The sequence below is a fragment of the Scyliorhinus torazame genome, chromosome 17 (assembly GCF_047496885.1).
Source record: "Scyliorhinus torazame isolate Kashiwa2021f chromosome 17, sScyTor2.1, whole genome shotgun sequence".
Classification (NCBI taxonomy): domain Eukaryota; kingdom Metazoa; phylum Chordata; class Chondrichthyes; order Carcharhiniformes; family Scyliorhinidae; genus Scyliorhinus; species Scyliorhinus torazame.
The window spans coordinates 51,051,703-51,075,469 of record NC_092723.1 but is presented as its reverse complement, the minus strand read 5'-3'; the positions used below and the strand labels follow the sequence as shown (position 1 = coordinate 51,075,469).

Sequence of the window (23,767 nt, the reverse complement as noted above, 5' to 3'; positions counted from 1 at the left end):
AGGACCTCCTGGTGTGCCTCCAATGCCTGCATGAAAACGCCTTGCGACTCTTGAAATTGGACTTTGATAACCTACGCCTCAGGGCCAAGACATGCAGACAGATTGATATCATCGTAAGCAGCCACCATCCGTACGTATACACTGGTCAGGGCAGGTGACCTTTCAAAAGTGGCTGTGTCACTGAAGATCAGGCCGCACCCCCAACTCCTTCCAGCTGCCATGGATCAATGAGGATTTAAGCATTTTTGTCCCGACTCAATAGTGCTAAAACACTGACCAACTAACCTTGGAACTTAGTTTTTACTATGTAGACTGTGATAACCCCCACAAGTATCATGGGGTATCGATCAATAACAGATGTCCCCGTGGCGCTCATGGAGTAAGAGGTTTGCGGGCAATGGGCCTAGTCACCCGGCTGGAGCTTGTAAACTCAGCCCTTTAAATTTCGGTCCGAATCTGGACTGGTAGTTCTGGTAGCCCCGGGCTGGGGCTTCATTGTTGTATGTCAAAGTATTTTGAGCTACAAATAAGCTAAGTTAACTTTCCACACCGTCTCTTCTGGATTACTACGTAAACCAAAAAAATACATTTTAAAAATGTGCACACATATTTTAAAAAATAGATTCAAAGGTGAGCTTAGCCGGAGGTTGCGGAAATGGGAAAGTAGGATGAAGTTTTCTATGACTCCGTTTGTGATTCATGATGGTTAATTTGATGATTTCATAGCTTCCTATTTTCAGCGCAGAATTTTGCATTTACAGGGCTTCACCTCATTGCCCCACGACCAATGTCAATGAATCCAAGTTTGCTCAGAAGTTTGGGAGTTCGGAAAAGTGCCCGAGGTGTGGACAGTCAGTTTATGCTGCTGAGAAAATTATTGGAGCTGGCAAGGTAATGGAAATCTCGAAAGTAATAGAAATTGGTATGCACTCTTTTCTGTTCTGGCTTTTTGTTTGCACAGTTATGCAAATTGAGGATAGAAGATAAAAATATTATTTAAAAATAGTCATACATTCCTTTTGTTCAAATGATTCAAATTATCCCACAATTCAAGTTTAAACTAAAGTGACACAGGAAGTTGCATTTTGCAAAATTTAATTTGAATTCATAATTTGAAATAAATAGATTGAGATTGAAAGGTGATTTTTATCTCGCAGAAACCAGAATGATGAAACCCTATTGTCTTCTATTGTGTTTTTTTTCTCCACATGGCCAAGACATTTTCTTTCCATCAGCCATATAATGGATAGAGTTTAAAGGAAGGCAAGCGATCAACGCTCCGCCAACTCTCGAATTTCCACTGACATTTATCTGATTTGCAAACAGCTCATCAGCCCAGCCAGGTGCAACACTGCAGTGACTGGAAGTGGTACTGAATGTCTGCCTGGGACTAAGCCCCAGGACCTTTGAAAAGATATGCCCTAGAGTCCCGGAATGGGAGGGTAGGGGTTGCTCTGGAAGGTTTGGAGGGCGATCCTGGGGCTCCAATGCCTTGTGGGGGCAGGAGGGGTCAAAGTCCAGAGCTCCAATGCCTTTTGAGAGGGGAGGGGTCAACTCTGAGGGGGCTTTCAAATGAGACCTCGCTTTCCACCCTGCCTACTCCCGCTCTTGCCAGCCTACAAATTGAGGCTGGGCAGGATAAAGTCCTTAAGTGGACACCTAAGGACCTTAATAGGTGAGAACCTGCCTGCCCAAATGTGAAATTGTATCTGGGTTTGGAGGAATCCCATCCATTCGATTTAATGACCAGCCACCTGCACCACTGCCTTGCCTCAGAACCTGCCCATTATACTTTTGTGCCATGAATAGCACTTCAGTGGTGCCAATGAAATTTGGTTCATGGCAGTAATCATTGTGAGCAGGATGAAAACTTTGACGGACTTGCAGTGTGGAAAGTACTGGCAAAAGTTTTTATAGTTTTAATTGATTAATTGCTCTGTGTTTGCCTACGTTAGGCCTGGCACAAGCTGTGCTTCCGCTGTGCTAAATGTGGTAAAGGCCTGGAGTCCACAACATTGGCTGACAAGGATGGCGAGATCTATTGCAAAGGTTTGATTCTGTTTTTGATTGTTAGCTGCAACTCCAAAGTTCCAGTCTTTGGAGAAAACTGAGACAAGTAAAATAATTCAGGTTCCTAACATTATCAGTCCATTGCCGGGATTTGTTTTTTGAGAACAAAGAACTGTAAGATATAATTCTCACAATTTGAGTTGGCAACACTTTCAGCTGCCAAATTGCTGTGCGTGCTGTAGAAATGTAGCTCAACAATGTTCTAACGTTCCTCCCCACCCAATTTTCACATCTTTCGCCTGTTAATGAGCAGCAACAACTTCAAAAGGGAGATGATGGTCTTGCCCTGTTCAGACTGAGGCAAAGACATTTTGAAATAAGGTTCCCACTTAGTATCTGAGTACTGTACCTCCTACGGTGGCAGGACCCTTTTTAATATACAATCCACAATCCCCGAACGTTCTGAAAAGTTCTCGCCAAGTGTACATTTTTTGCCATAAATGTTTTTGGGGTACCCGAAAGATGCACTAGGAAACCCCGCTCAGAAATTCCCAAGTAAACCTTTACATTGTACTGTGAACCATTCATAAAAGCGATTTAAAGCATTAATTTTGGATGGTTCCACCAGGGTTACTCAAATTTACACAGAAAAAGTTAGAAGAATTAAAACCTCTTCTATCCATAGAATCCCTACAGTGAAGAAGGAGACCATTCAGCCCATCGAGTCTGCACTGACCCTCCGAAAGAGCACCCTATCTCGGCCCACTACCCTGCCCTATCCCTATGACCACAATTATTGCAGGGCCAATCCACCTAACCTGCACATATTTGGACTCTGGGAGGAAATCAGAGCACCTGGAGGAAACCCACATAGACATGGGCTGGAAAGTGCAAATTCCCCACAGTCACCCAAGCCTGGAATCGAACCCGGTCCCTGGCTCTGTGAGGCAGCAGTGCTAACCACTGTGCCGCTATGCCTTCTGCATAACTATTTCAAAGACCCTGACCGATCCACGCACAGGCCTCTTCCCCCCACAGCCACCCCCCCCCCCCCCCACCCCCAACCCCACCCAACAAAGCGGGGTGCCAACTGTCTTCACCGACCTGACCAGATGGACCCCTCTCCTGACCTGACCTGAGACACCAGCCCCCCCACCTCCAATCCTTCCCATACCCCGAATTCTATCCACTGACCTTGGGCACCTTCCTTCTTCCTCGCCTGTCATTATCAGTTAGACCTTTCAACCTACCTGCTTTATGGCAGCTAGTGCAGCAAGAAAGGGGGCGTGGACTTCAGTAGCCAGCCTGTGAGAGTACTACCTTTCTTAGATCTTGGGAAATGGGTATGGAGTGGCAATCCGACGCTGATTGCCACTCCAAGCATGTTGAGGTCTTGGGTATTGCATGATTGAAACTTGGTCATTTAAATTTCTAAATGTGTCCTCTCATCTATGTTGAACAATTTTTCTGTGTATGTAATATATAGGCACACTGTTAATTTGGATGGACAGAACTGTTACTCTGAGTTAAAATACAGTATGGGAAATTTGCCCCATTATATTATCCTAATGTTGGAATCTTTTAACAGAATCATCTCTAAAAGATTGAGAATGTATACATTTCTGCACACTTGTCAAGTATCTGAAATAGTAATAATCTACATCTCTTGGTATTTTGCGTTAGTCTAAATTTCCTTTTTATCCATCCTCCAAATTCAATGAGCATTACTTGAAGTTCCTTAATAATGAATGATCTTCTGTACCTCATTTAGTGGTTATCCCTCAATGATCTTCTGTACCTCATCTAGTTGTTATCCAGTGAGGTTGGACAATAATCAGGCTGTCACAAGGGCTTGGCTTGGGACACAGCTAAATTAATTGAACATCTTACTGCCTCCTGAGCCCATTTATACAATTTGTTTCCATGGCCCTCCTATTCCACATGTCCAGTACCCTTTAGGTAAAGATATTCCACTTAACTTTCTTCTGGCGCCTGACATAACCTTTTAAAAATAAATTTAGAGTGCCCAATTCTTTTTTTTTTCCAATGAAGGGGCAATTTATCACAGCCAATCCCCCTACCCTGCAGATCTTTGGATTGTGGGGGTGAGACCCACGCAGACACGGGGAGAATGTGCAAACTCCACATGGACAGTGACCCGTGCCCGGGATCGAACCTGGGTCCTCGGAGGCGTGAGACAGCAGTGCTGACCACTGCACCACCGTGACGCCCAGCGCCTAACATAACTTCAACTTTTGGAATTAATCACTCTGGTTAACGAGTGGTGTGGATGTTGTTTTCATACAGTCATACATCTTTTAAATGAGTATTAAATAATTACAAAGTTTGTTTTTATCAGTATGCCTAATTCAAAGTTTCTATTCTTCCATAGCTTGTTACAGCAAAAACTTTGGACCTAAAGGATTTGGCTTTGGTCAAGGAGCTGGCGCACTCGCCAACACCCAGTGAAGCATAGCGAAAGTCTGAAACTGAAGCAAGCTACACTTCAATCCAATGTAGATCTTAGCTACAATGTATTTTCTGAATTTCAGTGTTCCATTAGTAGTAATAGTTCAGGTCACTACACTATATGTGTGTTATAAGCTGCAAATGTTTTCTAAAAATTCTGTATTGCTTTTCACAAGTTACTTCATATACTATATTTCTTTAATGGCACAGTGGTTATCCAGATCCAATAAACTAGTGTTTTCAGGTTAATATGACAAAATGGAAATGAATATGGTGCCAGAATTTAATTTTAGTGCATTGAATTCATTGGTGATGATTGGTTACATGGTCATTTGGATTTGCAAGGTAGATTGTGACGGTTATAATTCTTGCCCCTCCATACTTAGGTTTTGCTCTACACTATTCCACCAAATGGAATGGGGGTGGAGTTTTCCTGGGCAAGAGGAAGACAGTTTTTATGCGCATGGGAAGTTAAACTGAAATTGGTGTTGGGACCCAATCCAGGTTTCTGTTAGGTATAATTGAAGGCAAGTGAGCAACCCTTTGGATTTGTTGGCTGAGTTATTAACTTAACTAAAGAAACAAAATCTGTTTAACCATCATTTCTGGATTTCTCAGCCAGAAGACCTGTTTCCCAATCTGTCAGCAATTCACCGTTGATATCGGCATCCTCTTGTCCTCTAGTAACCATGCCTGGTCACCCTCAAGTGAGCAGTGAGAAGAGTATTTTCACTGAAATTGACAAGCTGGAAAGGCTTTGAGCAGTTACCCCAATCATTGCCATGGTCATGGAGAGACTACTGTCAAAGCACTTCTCTCAGAGAATCCAACTACTGCTTGACAGGTGATTGGCAATTGTTGGAAAGCATTTCACCTATCCTGCACCTTCAGCTACACTTCTCTGCTGCCAGCTTTTGCCACTGTATAAGAACAACTTATGCAGATGCACCTTGAACCTCTGAGGGGCAAGACACAATGCAACACTGCCTTCTCAGCCAAATGCCCCTCCACATGGCAGAGAGTAATGCTACTGAGATCCAGCGAGAGGGAGGGGAAACCCCCAACTAGAGGTCTGCAGGCAGATGATTTATTCTGTGTCTTCCAGAGGTTGGGATGCTACAACAGGTCTCTGCCTACATCTGCAGTCTCATGGAACAGGACTTCTTTGCAAGCAGAGCAGGTGAGTCTGCATTACTGGTGGCTGAGAAGTCGCCTGTCACTGTCGGGATATTGCCCTCCTCCCGAACCTCTGCTTCTTGGAAAGTTGTGTACTCTCTTCCTCTGTAAGGCGAGAAAGCAGAAGTGTGCGACTGATTTCAATGACTTGTGTGGAGAGGAAAAAACGACAGTGGCCAAAATCTCAGGTTGTTGCAATTCACTTTTCCCACCGGCGGTATCGGGTGACTACAATGGGAAATCCCATGGGCAAGTGGCGGGAGTACAGAATCCCACTGCCAGCGAACAGTGCACCGCCGCGAAACCTGTGAATGGTGGGACAGAGAATCCCACCCAGTATTTATGGCATGGGTGTGAGAGGACAAGAGCATGTGGATGAATGTTGGTAACTTAGATGGGACTGTGAGGCTCTTGGAGAGATGAATGAGTTGCGCTGCAAAGTGTATTGACCTGAGGAGTGTTGTGTATGAGAACACTAACAAATGCAGAGAGTGGGGTTTGGCACGTATCAGCTACACACCCTTCTAAACCCCCAGTCGTTTTGCTTATTACCATTAAGTCCCTCCTCCAAATAATGTAAAGTGTGACAATGGATAAAGTAAGTTTACTTAGATTTAGTTACTGAAGTAAGTTTTACCAACTGTGTTTTTATATAGTAATTTAATGGTCAAAGCTCATACAATGCTTACTAATGACTGAACAAGTTCACTGCGACAAGTACTTTGCTTTCAGGAGAATCCTCTTAAATTTTAAAATTGAGATCCTGGAAGATATATTTGGTTAAATTCCTGTGTTTCTCCTCCAGAGAATTAAGTGTAAATTTAGCTCCAGATAGATTGGACTGTAGATTTCTTATTCACAGACTATAATAGCATATAAAACTTTGCAAATAAAATGTCAGTTGTAGCTTGTAAGCAATGAATCTTTCTCTTTTAAAAAAAATAATTTTTATTAAAGGTTTTCATAAAATATCAATAACAAAATGAGAAAGAAAAAAGAACCCAACAGGGTTAAGTACAAAACACAATCTAAAAAGGCAACCCCCCAAACCCCTCCCCCCCGTACCTGAATAGTAAATTAACATTAACACCCCGAATTAAGACAGCAATGAATCTTTCTCAACATGCCCATATTTATTTATTTTATCATGTACATGAAAGCAATAGCTTCTAAAACTCATAAAACTTATTAAAAGCCTGCTGGACTCCTTCCACAGCAACCAGTTGTTTTATTTTTATGCATTTTGGTGCATGTTTTTTTAAAAGCCAATTTGGTATAACCGAGAAAGTATTTCAAAGTTTTTAATATTGAGCTAGAAACACATTGGGCTGGATTCTCCCGCCCCGTCCGCCGCAAGAACGCCATGGGTGAGCCACATACAATGGAGAACTCAATTGATGTCGGGCAGGATTCTTCAGTCGCTGGGCGGACGTGGCGGAGAGTCCCGCCCATTGTTAGCATAGGAAGGACGGACATTCCCTTCTGTGTTGAATCCTGCATGCAGGAAGGAACTGACTAAAACATGTCAATGTAGAAGGAGGGCGTTAGTTCACAAAATATCTTATATCCCTCGGGAGGGGGGCTGGGGAGAAGCTTTCCAAATGCTATTAATAATAATACAGCTTTGAAAAAATACATAAGGATTTTGGGGTGACTTGCCTATTGCTCTTTGTAGTGTGGTAGTATTTCTTTCTCTATAAAATGAATATAATTTTAAACTCTTGAACTCGCTGACTCCAATCTCTAGCTGATGAAGCTCAGCAATAGAGTGCGTGCCTTGTGTGTTAGATATCCAAGTTTCCAATCCTGGTGCCCCATTACATTCATGGAATTGTGGATTTAGGATTCACCACTTTTCCCAACCATGCCGACCTCACCACCCCCCGCCCTTGCCCCCCGTCAGACATTCTATAATGGGGGACATTTGATTGCTGCTCAACCGTGTGGGATCATGCCTTGTCTCATCACCCTGTGTGAACTTGTTAGAATTTATGATTTTGTGAAGTAAGTGATGCCTGCTTGTTATACTCAAACCCCCAAGAAAAGATACATGCAGAACCCACTGAGGTAGCAATTCATTATGGATGGTATATCTGGCCCATCTAGTTCTCCTTGCCTAATATTCATTCTATCGATTTCCGTGGAATTGGATAACAAATGGGGTATATAATGGGCAGGTGCCATAATGCCAATCTTCTACTGCAGCCCATGAAGAGTCTCTACTCCATCATGTTTTTTTTTTGTTTGATGCATTTAACAACCTTGGCGCTCATGAAAACATCTATTTGCAATGTCTAATCATTTTAAAAATGTTACTTTTAGGCAGGAATTTTGCCTTCCTGCGATATGTACCATATTACCATATATGTGCTTATGTAACAAATTAAAATAGACTTGCAGCCTGTGACAGCTAAATCACAATGTTTGTTTACTTTCATTGTGTGTCTCTCACTGCAGCAGATTTTAAGTAATAAAGAAATCAAATGGTACTTTGGGTTCCGTACTACAAAATACAAATGTTCCTCTTGATTTTATCGCAATATTATGGGCAACTGGGCCAAGCTTCAGTAATTTGCGTACAGTGTTACATCCAACAACTAGAGGATTTAAAACCCAGTTTGTACACTTCTCTACCCTTACACACCAAGTTGCCTCAACCCAGCTCAGTCCAAATTTGATGCAGATTGTATAATAGGAGGCCAGTAATAGTCAGAATCTTGGGGTTAGAAATAAATGTAAGGTCGTGGCTCAGAATGGAGATTGGCCACTGATCATAAAGAGCGCCTGACATTTAATTCCATTGACTGCAGTTGCTCTGCTGAACTGGCAGCTGATCTGAAATTGCTTGTTTTCTGTCGCCATTTGAGATGAATTTCTATCCCTCAATTGTTTTAAACATACTTGCAACGCTAATTAACTTGACCCCATCATTAATAAAGATACAGTTTAGCAAAGATAGAACTGCTGTTCACAATACATACACAGTAGTCACTATGTTCTGAAGTGAAGGAAAGTCCGATAAAACTGAATATAAGCAAAGTTACATCTATGTTCTTTGTCCTTATTATAGCAGAGGTCTATTAATAGTCTAATTGTCTAGTGCTGCACAAGAGGAAAGTCCAGGTTGTTATCTTTCAAATAATCACAGATGAATAACTTGAGTATCCCGCTACCTCTGTTTCTTCCCTTCTCGTCTCATATTCCTGATAGCCTACTTAACCCGGTTAGCTTAGTTGAAACATGTACATGCGTTATTAGCAGTACAGTTCAAGTTCAACATTTCACCCTTTTCAGTCAGCATTTACAGCACAGAAATAAGGTGACTTGCAAACATATCACATCTATTTTGTAAAGTTAGAAATAACTAATTAAGACTCTGTAAGAAGGCTTAATTTAAGTAACATTTCAGAGTAATAAGTACCCAAAGCACATGCTAAATTTTCCCAATCTGACTTCCTGTGCAGCTCGCTGTTATGTTTCATAACAGGAAGTCAGTAACCAATAGTCTTCTGTTAAGATCATTATCATCAGGAATTCCTGTTCTTAAATAGAAACCAAATGCAGTAGCTTTGAAAGTGACTGTGGCCATGACATCTGCGACGCAATGTTCCAAAATGAACCATGCTTTAAAGATTCTGCTTATAGATGCCATTTATACCTATTTAAATGTTCAAAATTTCTTCCCGCTATATTTTATATACTTATTTTGTTTCAAACATAAACGTAATTATGATGCACGATGGAATTTCAAATAATTTATATTCCAGGAATTCTTGTGTTCTGGCTGCATCTAGGACATTTTTTTTCCAGTTGTTATGCGTGTCTACTTTTATTAGTTGCCAATTAGAGGGATGCTGTTGCAGGGGAATAGGAGACTTTCCCAGTTTGCAATATCAATATTAAACATTTTCACATAGGCTGTGACCATGGGCGAAATTCTCCGTTATCGGCGGAAATTCCGCCGATCGGCGCAAAAAACGGCGCAAATCCCACTTGCGTCACGTCATAAAAATGGGCCGATAGCCTGCGGCCCGAAATGGGCTAGCAGCGACGTAACGGGATCCGCGCTTGTGCCGTGCAGCGTCATATGCGCTGCACGGCGTGACGGCTCATAAGGCCGCGCAGCTCCCCCCCACCCGACCAGAACAGCCGACCGCAACACCCGACTTGATGGCTGGCCGTCGCTCAGCCCCGAGGTTCGAGTCACGCGATGTGGAGGCGCTCCTGGATGCGGTGGAGCAGAGGAGGGACGCCCTGTATCCCGGGCACGGCCGCAGAGTTGCCCCACGCCACAGCCGGCGTCTGTGGAGGGAGGTGGCAGAGGCCGTCACCGCTGTGGCCCTAACACCACGGACAGGCACCCAGTGCCACAAGAAGGTGAACGACCTCGTCAGAGCAGCCAGGGTGAGCGTCCCCCATATCCCCCATATCCCCTCTCCCCCAAATCCCCCCCTCCCCCATATCCCCCCCTCCCCCATATCCCCCTCCCCCATATCCCCCCCTCCCCCATATCCCCCCTCCCCCATATCCCCCCTCCCCCCCATATCCCTCCCCATATCCCCCCTCCCCCATATCCCATATCCCCCATATCCCCCCTCCCCCATATCCCCCCTCCCCCATATCCCCCCTCCTCCATATTCCCCCTCCCCCATATCCCACATATCCCCCCTCCCACATATACCCCCTCCCACATATCCCCCCTCCCCCATATCCCATATCCCCCATATCCCCCCTCCCCCATATCCCCCCTCCCCCATATCCCCCCTCCCCCATATCCCCCCTCCCCCATATTCCCCCTCCCCCATATCCCACATATCCCCCCTCCCACATATCCCCCCTCCCACATATCCCCCCTCCCACATATTCCCCCCTCCCCCATATTCCCCCCTCCCCCATATTCCCCATATCCCCCCTCCCCCATATTCCCCCCTCCCCCATATTCCCCATATCCCCCCTCCCCATATCCCCCCTCCCACATATCCCCCTCCCCCATATTCCCCCCTCCCCCATATTCCCCCCTCCCCCATATTCCCCCCTCCCCCATATTCCCCATATCCCCCCTCCCCCATATCCCCCATATTCCCCATATCCCCCCCTCCCCCATATCCCCCATATTCCCCCCTCCCCCATATCCCCCATATTCCCCCCTCCCCCATATCCCCCCTCCCCCATATCCCCCATATTCCCCCCTCCCCCATATTCCCCCCTCCCCCATATCCCCCATATCCCCCCTCCCACATATTCCCCCCTCCCCCATATACCCCCTCCCCCATATTCCCCCCTCCCCCATATCCCCCCTCCCCAATATTCCCCATATCTCCCCTCCCCATATCCCCCCTCCCCCATATCCCCCCTCCCCCATATCCCCCCTCCCCCATATCCCCCCTCCCCCATATCCCCCCCCCCCATATTCCCCCTCCCCATATCCCCCCTCCCCCATATCCCCCCTCCCCCATATCCCCCCTCCCCCATATCCCCCATATCCCCCCTCCCCCATATCCCCCATATTCCCCCATATCCCCCATATTCCCCCCTCCCCCATATCCCCCATATCCCCCATATTCCACCCTCCCCCATATCCCCCATATTCCACCCTCCCCATATCCCCCCTCCCCCATATCCCCCCTCCCCCATATCCCCCATATTCCCCCCTCCCCCATATCCCCCATATCCCCCATATTCCACCCTCCCCATATCCCCCCTCCCCCATATCCCCCCTCCCCCATATCCCCCATATTCCCCCCTCCCCCATATTCCCCCCTCCCCCATATTCCCCCCTATCCCCCCTCCCCCATATCCCCCATATTCCCCCATCCCCCATATCCCCCCTCCCCCATATCCCCCCTCCCCCATATCCCCCCTCCCCCATATCCCCCCCTCCCCCATATCCCCCCTCCCCCATATCCCCCATATTCCCCCCCTTCCCCCATATCCCCCCTCCCCCATATCCCACATATTCCACCCTCCCCATATCCCCCCTCCCCCATATCCCCCCTCCCCCATATTCCCCCTCCCCCATATTCCCCATATCCCCCCTCCCACATATCCCCCCTCCCCCATATCCCCCCCTCCCCCATATCCCCCCCTCCCCCATATCCCCCCCTCCCCCATATCCCCAAGTGAATCCAGCCCTAACCTTAACCTCTGCAATGCACGCGCAACCGATGGCGTGCATTCATATACCTGCCTAACACTGTTGCCTTTTACCCCTGCCACCACCACCCCCCCCCCAGGAGAAGCGCGCACACAACAATAGGGAGCATGTGAGGACTGGAGGAGGGCCCGCTGATGAGAGGCCACTGACCGTACACGAGGAAAGGGCCCTGGAACTGGCTGGCGGACCTGAGGACCGGGAGGTTGCTGATGCAGAGGTCGGGGCCCCACGAGCAAGTGAGCCACCAACAGCCCGTCCCCATATCCCCCCTCCCCTATATCCCCCTCTCCCGTATCACCTGATCACTGCCTGATGTCTAACCATGCATGCTTCATTGTGTATCGCAGGACCAAACGTCCAGGCACCCATCCCCGCAGATGCAGACCGCCCGCAGGATGCCCCTCGGAGACCACGGGAGACGGAGAGACCCGCACCCTCCAGCATGCGACGCCCGCAGGATGCCCCTCGGAGACCACGGGAGACGGAGAGACCTGCACCCTCCAGCATGCGACGCCCGCAGGATGCCCCTCGGAGACCACGGGAGACGGAGAGACCCGAACCCTCCAGCATGCGACGCCCGCAGGATGCCCCTCGGAGACCACGGGAGACGGAGAGACCCGAACCCTCCAGCATGCGACGCCCGCAGGATGCCCCTCGGAGACCACGGGAGACGGAGAGACCCGCACCCTCCAGCATGCGACGCCCGCAGGATGCCCCTCGGAGACCACGGGAGACGGAGAGACCTGGAGCAACAGGGAGACGACACCCCCGTCACGTGCGGGAGCGACCACCCAGCGATGAGGGGGGCAGCCACAGGCCCCCGTCACATCCGAGCCAGGACACCACTATCCAGGACACCCCTACCCAGGACACCACTATCCAGGACACCCCTACCCGGGACAGCACTACCCGGGACAGCACTACCCGGGACAGCACTACCCGGGACAGCACTACCCGGGACAGCACTACCCGGGACAGCACTACCCGGGACACCCCTACCCGGGAAGACGAAATACCGGACAGTGACTCAGAGTGGATGGGTGGAGACGAACCCCCACCCCAAAGTGCCATGGACTCAGAGTGGGACGAAGAGCACGACACAACGCCACTGCTGTCACCAACACCCTCCACCATCGCAGAAACACTCACCACGGTTGGGCACTTTAGTGATGAGGCGTCTGGTACACTCACTGGTGCGCACAACACAGCCGTCCCGGTACAGCAGGTGGAGGTAGGAGCAGCAGAGGGACCGGGCGGTCGGAGGGCAGCCCAGGCCAAGCGAACATCTGCCGCCCAGATGGATCCCGGGTTCCTGCAGTTACCACACCCACACATAGATCCGATGCAACCACCGACACGGAGACGAGCGAATAGGGTGACGGGTGGCTTGCGGCGGCTGCGGTCGCAGGTGGAGGAGTCCACCCGCGTCCAGGAGCTGGGAGTGGTCCCGGTCATGCGTGCCACCCAGGCTGACACCGCACGGGTGGCGTCCGCGGTGGAGGCAATGGGTGCGACGGTGTCAGACATGGGGAACGGTTTGCGAGGCCTGGGGCCTTCCGTGCAGGCGGCGTCTGTGGCCCAGGAAATGGCTGCCCTCTCACAGGAGGCCATGAGCCAGTGCCAGCGCCAGATGGCAGAGGCGCTCAACGCCATAGCCCAGTCTCAGCACGCCATAGCCCAGTCTCAGCAGGCCATGGCCCAGTCTCAGCAGGCCATGGCCCAGTCTCAGCAGGCCATGGCCCAGTCTCAGCAGGCCATAGCCCAGTCTCTGCAGGCCATGGCCCAGTCTCTGCAGGCCATGGCCCAGTCTCAGCAGGCCATCGCTGAGGGCATCGGCGCCAGTGGCCATGTGCGAGCTGGCGTCGCACTGTCGCAGACAGGGTTCGACAACCCCCTGGGCTCCATGGCTGCAAACCTGCAGACCCCTGTCGATACCAGCACGGGCCTCCAGGACTGGCAGCGCCAGATGTCGGGGGCGCGTCGGATGGCCAGTCCGTTCGCATCCCCCACCCATGTAGAGGCCTGGGGGCCATCGGGCACCCCGAGGGAGGAGGAGGTGGTGTGGTCCGTCCCGGCTCCCTCTGTAGGGGAGGTCCCGGTACACCGCGACACTTCGGACTCCCCCCCTTCCGTCCCAGGTGCATCGGGTGGGCAACGGGCAGGACAGGCTGGCAGCTCGCCATCCCAGTCGCCCGGGCCGCAGCCTGGCCCATCTAGGCCAGGACGCCCCAGGAAACGGCCGCCAAAGGGATCCAGTGTCAGAGGGCAGGAATCACAGGAGTCCACCTCCAGTTCTGCTGTACCGTCTGGGGAACCACGTAGACGTAGTCAAAGGGCCCGTAAGGCCAAACAATTAGACACTGAGTAAGTTGGCACGGGTGCAGGGCACAGATGAGTTTTAGGCGCTAGGGCACGTGCATGAACTCCTTTGGTTATTAAAGTCAATGTTACACCTACCGAAGCTGCCTTTGTGCTCTGTCCAAAGTGTGCGGGGGTGTCATGTACGTTGAGCGCAAGTGTGTGTGTGAGGGGTGGTCTTACCTCAGCTCCAGGTGAGTCTGCCCCCTTCCCCCTGGGCCGCCATCAACATCCCCCGGGCAGAGGACGGGACCGTGCGCTGCAGTGTCACAGCCGCATGCAGGGATGGTCCGGGTGGATGGTGGTACTGTGGCCATGGGTCAGACATAGTCCAACGATGTAGAGCCAGGAGCTCATCGGAGGCGGGTTGTCATCATTCTCCATGGCCTGCGATAGACACGCGTCCACCCGCAACTGGGTGAGCCCGGCCCGTTGTGCCGCCGGTGGATCGGCAATTGGGAGTGGGGGGGTGGTGTGCATGCGGGTGGGGTGTGTGGGGTTGGGGAGGGGGGTGAGGGTGCTGGGTGGGTGGATGGGTGGGGGGTGTGGGTGGTCGGCTGTTGTCATGGTGTGCGGTCTGTGGCCATACTACCCGATTCCCACGCCCATCTAGTCAGTGAAGCGGGCGTCTATCAGTCTGTCCCGTGCCCGCTGGGCCAGCCGGTAATGGTGGACAGCCACCCGTCTGTGTCTACCCCGTCTGCCCTGACCATTGCCCCCATCCCCCTCATCTGGGGAGGACTGGGCCTCTTCCTGCTGCTCCTCCACTCCGCCCTCCTCTGCCTGCGGCACATCGCCCCTCTGCTGGGCTATGTTGTGCAGGACGCAGCACACCACAATGATGCGGCCGACCCTATCTGACCGATACTGGAGGGCGCCCCCAGAGAGGTCCAGGCACCTGAAACGCATCTTCAGCACGCCAAAGCACCTCTCGATCACTCCCCTTGTCGCTACATGGGCATCATTGTAGCGGTTCTCCGCCTCATTGCGTGGCCTCCGTATAGGCGTCATCAGCCACGATCGCAATGGGTAGCCCCTGTCGCCCAGCAACCAGCCCCTCAGCCGGGGATGGCGTCCCTCGTACATGCCGGGGATGGATGACCGCGACAACACGAATGAGTCGTGTACACTGCCTGGGTGACGGGCGCAGACGTGCAGGATCATCATGCGGTGGTCGCAGACCACCTGTACGTTCATCGAATAGGTCCCCTTCCTATTAGTGAACACGGCCCTGTTATCTGCAGGTGGCCGCACGGCGACGTGCATCCCATCGATCGCGCCCTGGACCATGGGGAACCCGGCAATGGCAGAGAAGCCCACGGCCCGGGCATCTTGGCTGGCCCGGTCCACGGGGAAGCGGATGTAGCGGTGCGCCATGGCATAAAGGGCATCTGTCACTGCCCGGATGCACCGATGCACCGATGTCTGCGATATGCCGGACAGGTCCCCACTCGGTGCGTGGAATGACCCCGTTGCATAAAAGTTCAGGGCCACCGTAACCTTGACGGACACGGGGAGAGGGTGTCCCCCGCCAGTGCCACGCGGTGACAGGTGTGCCAGCAGGTGGCAGATGTGTGCCACGGTTTCCCGGCTCATCCGGAGTCTCCTCCTGCATTCCCGGTCCGTGAGGTCCTGGTATGACTGCCGGGGCCGGTACACACGGGGCGCCCTCGGGTGCCTCCGTTGCCGTGGGGCCGCGACGTCCTCCTCCCCCTCCTCGTCCTGTCGGTCAGGTGTCCCTCCAGCCTGGGCGGCTGCCGCCTGCCCCTCTGCGGCAGCCTGCGCCGCCTCTCTGGCACGCTCCTCCTCCTCCTCCTCCTCATCCAGGGCAACATAGACATGAGCGGCTGCCACCACGGCGGCCAACATCGCTGGATGGTCTGAAAACATGACGGCCTGGTGGGGGGGAGGGGAACGACGACATGTCATCATTGCCCATATCCCCTCCTCCCCCCAGCCAGGTGGCATGGACCGCATGGGTCCAACTGTTGGAGGCTGGCACCTGGCCAGGTGGACCAACTCATTTGCCCTCCCATCACCCACCCCGGCACGGACCCCCCCCCCCCCCCCAACCTCCACCCCGGCACGGACCCCCTCCCCAACCCCCAACCTCCACCCCAGCACGGACCCCCCCCCAACCTCCACCCCAGCACGGACCCCCCCCCCCCCGACCTCCACCCCGGCACAGACCCACTCCCCAACCTCCACCCCGGCACGGACCCCCTCCCCAACCTCCACCCCGGCACGGACCCCCTCCCCAACCCCCAACCTCCACCCCAGCACGGACCCCCCCCAACCTCCACCCCGGCACGGACCCCCTCCCCAACCCCCAACCTCCACCCCAGCACGGACCCCCCCCCCAACCTCCACCCCAGCACGGACCCCACCCGACCTCCACCCCGGCACGGACCCCCCCCCCCCCAACCTCCACCCCGGCACGGACCCCCTCCCCAACACCCATCCCGGCACGGACCCCCTCCCCAACACCCACCCCAGCACGGACCCCCCTCCCAACCTCCACCCCGGCACGGATCCGCTCCCCAACCTCCACCCCGGCATGGACCCCCTCCCCAACCTCCACCACAGCACGGACCCCCCCCAACCTCCACCCCGGCACGGACCCCCTCCCCAACACCCATCCCAGCACGGACCCCCCCCCAACCTCCACCCCGGCACGGACCCCCCCCCCCCCCAACCTCCACCCCGGCACGGACCCCCCCCCCCCCAACCTCCACCCCGGCACGGACCCCCTCCCCAACCTCCACCCCGGCACGGACCCCCTCCCCAACCTCCACGCCGGCACGGACCCCCTCCCCAACCCCCGACCTCCACCCCAGCACGGACCCCCCCCCAACCTCCACCCAACCTCCACCCCGGCACGGACCCCCTCCCCAACCTCCACCCCGGCACGGATCCCCTCCCCAACCTCCACCCCGGCACGGACCCCCTCCCCAACCTCCACCCCGGCACGGACCCCCTCCCCAACCTCCACCCCGGCACGGACCCCTTCCCCAACCCCCAACCTCCACCCCTGCACGGACCCCCCCCCAACCTCCACCCCGGCACGGACCCCCTCCCCAACCCCCAACCTCCACCCCAGCATGGACCCCCCCCCAACCTCCACCCCAGCACGGACCCCCCCCCCCGACCTCCACCCCGGCACGGACCCCCTCCCCAACCTCCACCCCGGCACGGACCCCCTCCCCAACACCCACCCCAGCACGGACCCCCCCCCAACCTCCACCCCGGCACGGACCCCCTCCCCAACCTCCACCCCGGCACGGACCCCCTCCCCAACCTCCACCCCAGCACGGACCCCCCCCAACCTCCACCCCGGCACGGACCCCCCCCCCAACCTCCACCCCGGCACGGACCCCCTCCCCAACACCCATCCCAGCACGGACCCCCCCCCCCAACCTCCACCCCGGCACGGACCCCCTCCCCAACCTCCACCCCGGCACCGACCCCCTCCCCAACCTCCACCCCGGCACGGGCCCCCTCCCCAACCCCCAACCTCCACCCCAGCACGGACCCCCCCCAACCTCCACCCCGGCACGGACCCCCTCCCCAACCCCCAACCTCCACCCCAGCACGGACCCCCCCCCCCAACCTCCACCCCAGCACGGACCCCCCCCGACCTCCACCCCGGCACGGACCCCCTCCCCAACCTCCACCCCGGCACGGACCCCCTCCCCAACCCCCAACCTCCACCCCAGCACGGACCCCCCCCAACCTCCACCCCGGCACGGACCCCCTCCCCAACCCCCAACCTCCACCCCAGCACGGACCCCCCCCCAACCTCCACCCCAGCACGGACCCCCCCCCAACCTCCACCCCGGCACGGACCGCCTCCCCAACCCCCAACCTCCACCCCAGCACGGACCCCCTCCCCAACCTCCACCCCGGCACGGACCCCCTCCCCAACCTCCACCCCGGCACGGACCCCCTCCCCAACCTCCACCCCGGCACGGACCCCCTCCCCAACCTCCACCCCGGCACGGACCCCCTCCCCAACCCCCAACCTCCACCCCAGCACGGACCCCCCCCCCCAACCTCCACCCGGCACGGACCCCCTCCACAACCCCCAACCTCCACCCCGGCACGGACCCCCTCCCGGCACTCCCCCGGAGCCCAGCCTACTCTAACCACCCCCCCCCCCCCGCCGCACACACACACAAGCCGAGACACACCTCTCCTCAGGCAATCAGTCTGCGGCCACGCCATTTCCTGCCCAGAGCCAACCCCCCAGGCCGTCACTCACCTCCTCGCTGGCCGGCGTGAGCCTGGAGCACCGGGTCACGCCGATGAAAAGGAGGTTTGATTCACGTCGACGTGAACGGTCATCACGTCGACGGGACTTCGGCCCATCCGGAAGGGAGAATATCGGCAGGCCGAAAATCGGCTGCCTTGCGCAGACCCGTGACATTCTCCGCGGCAGCGGCGCCATTAACGCCCCGCCGGCTTTTCTCCCTTCGGAGACTTCGGCGGGGGCGGGGGCGGGATTCACGGCGGCCAACGGCCATTCTCCGACCCGGCGGGGGGTCGGAGAATGACGCCGCATAGATTTACTGCAGTGCAAGCTTTCCTGGACCCTGTCACCTGCCAGATAATTGCTGTAATATGCCTTTAGAATCCCTACAGTGCAGAAGGAGGCCTTTCGGCCCAACAAGTCTGCACAGACTCTTGGGAAAAGCACCCTACTTAAGCCCACGCCACCACCTATCCCTGTAACCCGAGGTAACCTGTTTGGACACTAACGGGGCAATTTAGCATGGCCAATCCACCTTACCTACACATCTTTGGACTGGGAGGAAACCGGAGCACCCAGAGAAAACACATGTGGACATGGGGAGAAAGTGCAAACTCCACACAGTCACCCGAGGCCATAATTGAACCCAGGTCCCTGGAGCTGTGATGCAGCAGTGGTAACCACGGTGCCACCGTTGCTATTCAGGAATAGCAACATGTCACAATAAGGGAAGTGGGTCATATTTCCATCATCAGTTTCACTTTCGTCTGCAGCAGAAAACCGACATCCTCAAGATTTCTGCCCATGTATATCTGTTCACATGTGCCTAGAATTAATAAATTAACAAACAACGGTCTGCACAGTTCCTTATGAGTGATCGGTGTCTTTATATCATCATAACACACACAACATGGTTGTGGTGAATGGTTACTTGGTTACTGTACCCTTAACACCATGTAGGTGATGCCCCTTTAAGACCGGGTTTGGAACCATGGGGGACTCTGCCTCTGACTCCGCCCACCAGGGAGCCATACATAAGGTGACACCCTGTAGATGGCACTCAGTAAGCACACGTCTCAGTCACTGATTAGTTCTCTGTTTATTAAAGCCTTCATTTACCATTCTACACTCTCGTGTCGTTATTGAGGGTACTACAATTTAATAAACAGATTACGTTAGGAGTGACGCTGGTCTCAAGCCTGAAAAGCTCAACCTGGAAGCACAGACACCGGAAGCCAAAGAAGTTTTTAAGTACTGGCTCTGCTGGTTTGAGACCTACCTGGAATCCTCGGAAACTCCCGTCCTAGGGCCTCACAAGCTGCGCCTACTCTTTTTTTTAAATATGTTTTATTGAAATTTTTTTCCCAAACAACAATTTTTCCCCTCTTACAAAGCAAACGCAACAATAACAATACAGAAATTTTTAACAATACACAAGTAACAAAACCCCTTTATCTTTGACCTAAACTAAACCCCCTCCCCCCTCCCGCCCCCCCCCCTTCCCCCTGGGTTGCTGCTGCTGGTCATCTGTCTTCCCTCTAACGTTCCCCTAGGTAGTCGAGAAATGGCTGCCACCGCCTGGTGAACCCTTGAGCCGATCCTCTCAGGGCAAACTTTATCTGCTCCAGTTTAATGAACCCCGCCATATCATTTACCCAGGCCTCCAGTCCGGGGGGTTTCGCCTCCTTCCACAGGAGTAGGATCCTGCGCTGGGCTACTAGGGACGCAAAGGCCACAACGTCGGCCTCTTTCGCCTCCTGCACTCCCGGCTCTTCCGCAACTCCAAGTAGAGCTAACCCCCAGCCTGGTTTGACCCGGGCCTTCACCACCCGCGAAATCACTCCCTTCCAATACCCTTCCAGTGCCGGGCACGCCCATAACATATGTGCGTGGTTTGCCGGGCTCCCGCCACACCTCCCACATTTGTCCACTCCAAAGAACCTGCTCAATCTTGCTCCCGTTATGTGTGCTCTATGTAGCACCTTAAATTGAATCAGGCTAAGCCTGGCGCATGAGGAAGAGGAATTTACCCTGCTTAGGGCATAAGCCCACATACCCTCCTCTATCTCCTCCCCTAGTTCTTCTTCCCACTTTCCTTTTAGTTCGCCCACCGACTCCTCCCCCTCTTCCCTCATCTCTCGGTAAATCTCTTACACCTTGCCCTCTCCGACCCACACCCCTGAAAGCACCCTGTCCTGTATCCCCTGTGTCGGGAGCAACGGAAGTTCCCTCACCTGTTGTCTAGTAAATGCCCTCACCTGCATATATCTCAAGTAATTTCCCCGGGGCAACTTATACTTTTCCTCCAATGCTCCCAAGCTCGCAAAAGTCCCATCTATAAATAAATCTCCCACCCTCCTAATTCCCAACTGGTACCAGCTCTGAAATCCTCCATCCATTCTTCCTGGGGCGAACCTATGGTTGTTCCTGATTGGGGACCCCACCAGGGCTCCCCGCACCCCTCTCTGTCGCCTCCACTGTCCCCAGATATTCAATGTTGCCGCCACCACCGGGTTCATGGTAAACTTTTTAGATGAGATCGGTAGCGGCGCCGTCACCAGCGCCTCTAAACTCGTCCCTTTACAGGACTTTCTCTCCAGTCTTTTCCACGCCGCTCCCTCACCCTCCATCATCCATTTACGTATCATTGCCACATTGGCGGCCCAATAGTAATCGCCCAAGTTCGGTAGTGCCAATCCTCCTCTGTCCCTACTACGCTGAAGGAACCCCCTCCTTACTCTCGGAACTTTCCCTGCCCACACGAAGCTCGTGATGCTCCTGTCTATTTTATTAAAAAAGGTCTTGGTGATTAGTATAGGGAGACATTGAAATACAAATAAGAACCTCAGGAGGACCATCATCTTAATTGCTTGCACCCTGCCCGCCAGCGATAAGAGGCTGCATGTCCCACCTCTTGAAGTCCTCCTCCATTTGTTCTACCAACCGTGTCAGATTAAGTCTGTGCAAGGTTCCCCAGCTCCTAGCGATCTGAATCCCCAGGTATCGGAAGTTTCTTTCCACTTTCCTTAGAGGCAAGCCTTCTATCTCTCTATTCTGGTCCCCTGGATGTATCACAAATAATTCACTCTTCCCCATGTTTAGCCTATACCCCGAGAAATCCCCGAACCCCCTCAAAATTCGCATAACCTCTATCATCCCCCCCGCTGGGTCCAACACGTATAACAATAGGTCATCCGCGTATAATGAGACTCGGTGTTCTTCTCCCCCTCTAATCACCCCTCTCCATTTCCTGGAGTCTCTCAACGCCATGGCCAGAGGTTCAATTGCCAACGCGAACAACAATGGAGACAGCGGGCATCCCTGTCTTGTTGCCCTATATAGTCGGAAATACTCCGATCTATGTCGACCTGTAACTACGCTTGCCGTTGGAGCCCCATAAAGAAGTCTAACCCAGCTAATAAACCCGTTCCCAAACCCAAAACTCCTTAACACTTCCCATAAATACTCCCACTCCACCCTATCAAATGCCTTCTCTGCGTCCATTGCCGCCACTATCTCTGCCTCCCCCTCCACTGGGGGCATCATTATCACCCCTAATAGTCATCGCACGTTAACATTCAGTTGTCTCCCTTTTACAAACCCTGTCTGGTCTTCGTGCACCACCCCCGGGACACAGTCCTCTATCTTCGATGCCAGTACCTTTGCCAACAATTTGGCGTCCACGTTCAATAATGAAATAGGTCTATAGGACCCGCACTGCAACGGATCTTTATCCCGCTTCAAAATTAACAATATCGTCGCCTCCGACATCGTCGGGGGTAGAGTCCCCCCTTTCCTGGCCTCATTGAACGTCCTCACCATCAACGGGGCCAACAAGTCCACATATTTCTGTAATACTCCACTGGGAACCCGTCTGGTCCTGGGGCCTTCCCTGCTTGCATGCTTCCCAGTCCCTTAATAACCTCGTCCACCCCAATCGGTGCCCCCAGGCCTACCACCCCCCGCTCCTCCACTTTCGGGAACCTCAATTGGTCCAGGAACTGCCGCATCCCCTCCTCTCCCTCTGGGGGTTGAGACCTATACAGTTCCTCATAGAAGGTCTTGAACACCTCATTTATCTTTCCTGCCCTTCGCATCGTGTCTCCCCTTTCGTCTCTAATTCCTCCCATCTCCCTCGCTGCTGCCCTCTTTCGCAATTGATGAGCCAACAGGCGACTAGCCTTTTCCCCATATTCATACCTCCTCCCCTGTGCCTTCCTCCACAGTACCTCCGCCTTTCTGGTGGTCAGAAGGTCAAATTCCGTCTGGAGTCGTCTCCTCTCCCTGTACAATTCCTCCTCCGGGGTCTCTGCAAATTCCCTATCCACCCTTAAAATCTCCCCCAGTAATCTTTCCCTTTCCTTGGCCTCTGTTTTCCTTTTGTGGGCCCCAATGGAGATCAGCTCTCCTCTGACCACCGCTTTTAGTGCTTCCCATACCACTCCCACAGGGACCTCGCCGTCGTCATTGACCTCCAGGTATCTCTCAATACACCCCCGCACTCTTGCACACACTCCCTCATCCGCCATCAGTCCCACATCTAATCGCCAGAGTGTTCTCTGCTCCCTTTCCTCTCCTAATTCCAGGTCCACCCAATGTGGGGCATGATCCGAAACCGCTATGGCTGAGTACTCAGCTTCTTCCACCCTAGAGATCAACGACCTTCCCAAAACAAAAAAATCTATCCGGGAGTACACTTTATGGACGTGGGAGAAGAAGGAAAACTCCCTAGCCTAGGTCTAAGAAATCGCCATGGATCCACTCCCCCCATTTGGTCCATAAACCCCTTAAGTACCTTGGCCGCTGCCGGCCTTCTTCCGGTCCTTGAGCTGGATCTATCTAGCCCCGGGTCCAGCACCGTATTAAAGTCCCCTCCTAAAATCAAGTTTCCTACCTCCAGGTCCGGTATACGCCCCAGCATCCGTCTCATAAATCCCGCATCGTCCCAGTTTGGGGCATACACATTAACCAACACGACCTCCATTCCCTCCAGCCTGCCACTCACCATTACATATCTACCTCCGCTATCTGCTACGATGTTCTTTGCTTCAAATGCTACCCGTTTCCACACCAAAATGGCCACCCCTCTATTCTTTGCGTCCAGTCCTGAGTGGAACACCTGTCCCACCCATCCTTTCCTTAGCCTAACTTGGTCCGCCACCTTTAGGTGCGTCTCTTGGAGCATAACCACGTCTGCCCTTAGTCCTTTCAAATGCGCGAGCACTCGGGCCCTTTTTATCGGTCCGTTCAGGCCTCTCACGTTCCACGTGATCAGCCTCACTGGGGGCTACCTGCCCCCCTCCCGTGTCGACTAGCCATTACCTTCTCTCGGCCAGTCCCATATCCCGCCT

At 53.5% G+C, this 23,767-nt stretch overlaps 1 protein-coding gene across 3 annotated transcripts in view; it reads left to right on the top strand.

Moving 5' to 3' along the window:
- The window catches only part of LOC140393872 (cysteine and glycine-rich protein 1-like), a 45,774-nt gene extending 37,602 nt beyond the window's left edge, over nt 1-8,172 (top strand). For 2 of the 3 annotated variants that reach the window (XM_072480422.1, XM_072480423.1), the window contains exons 4-6: nt 762-891; nt 1,956-2,049; nt 4,403-8,172. In XM_072480422.1, the coding sequence (XP_072336523.1) occupies nt 762-891; nt 1,956-2,049; nt 4,403-4,479 (301 nt within the window). In that variant the 3' untranslated portion in view covers nt 4,480-8,172. The remainder of the gene's footprint in view (nt 1-761; nt 892-1,955; nt 2,050-4,402) is intronic. The other variant, XR_011935757.1, reaches the window with a different exon arrangement.
- Nucleotides 8,173-23,767: the final 15,595 nt, after the last annotated feature.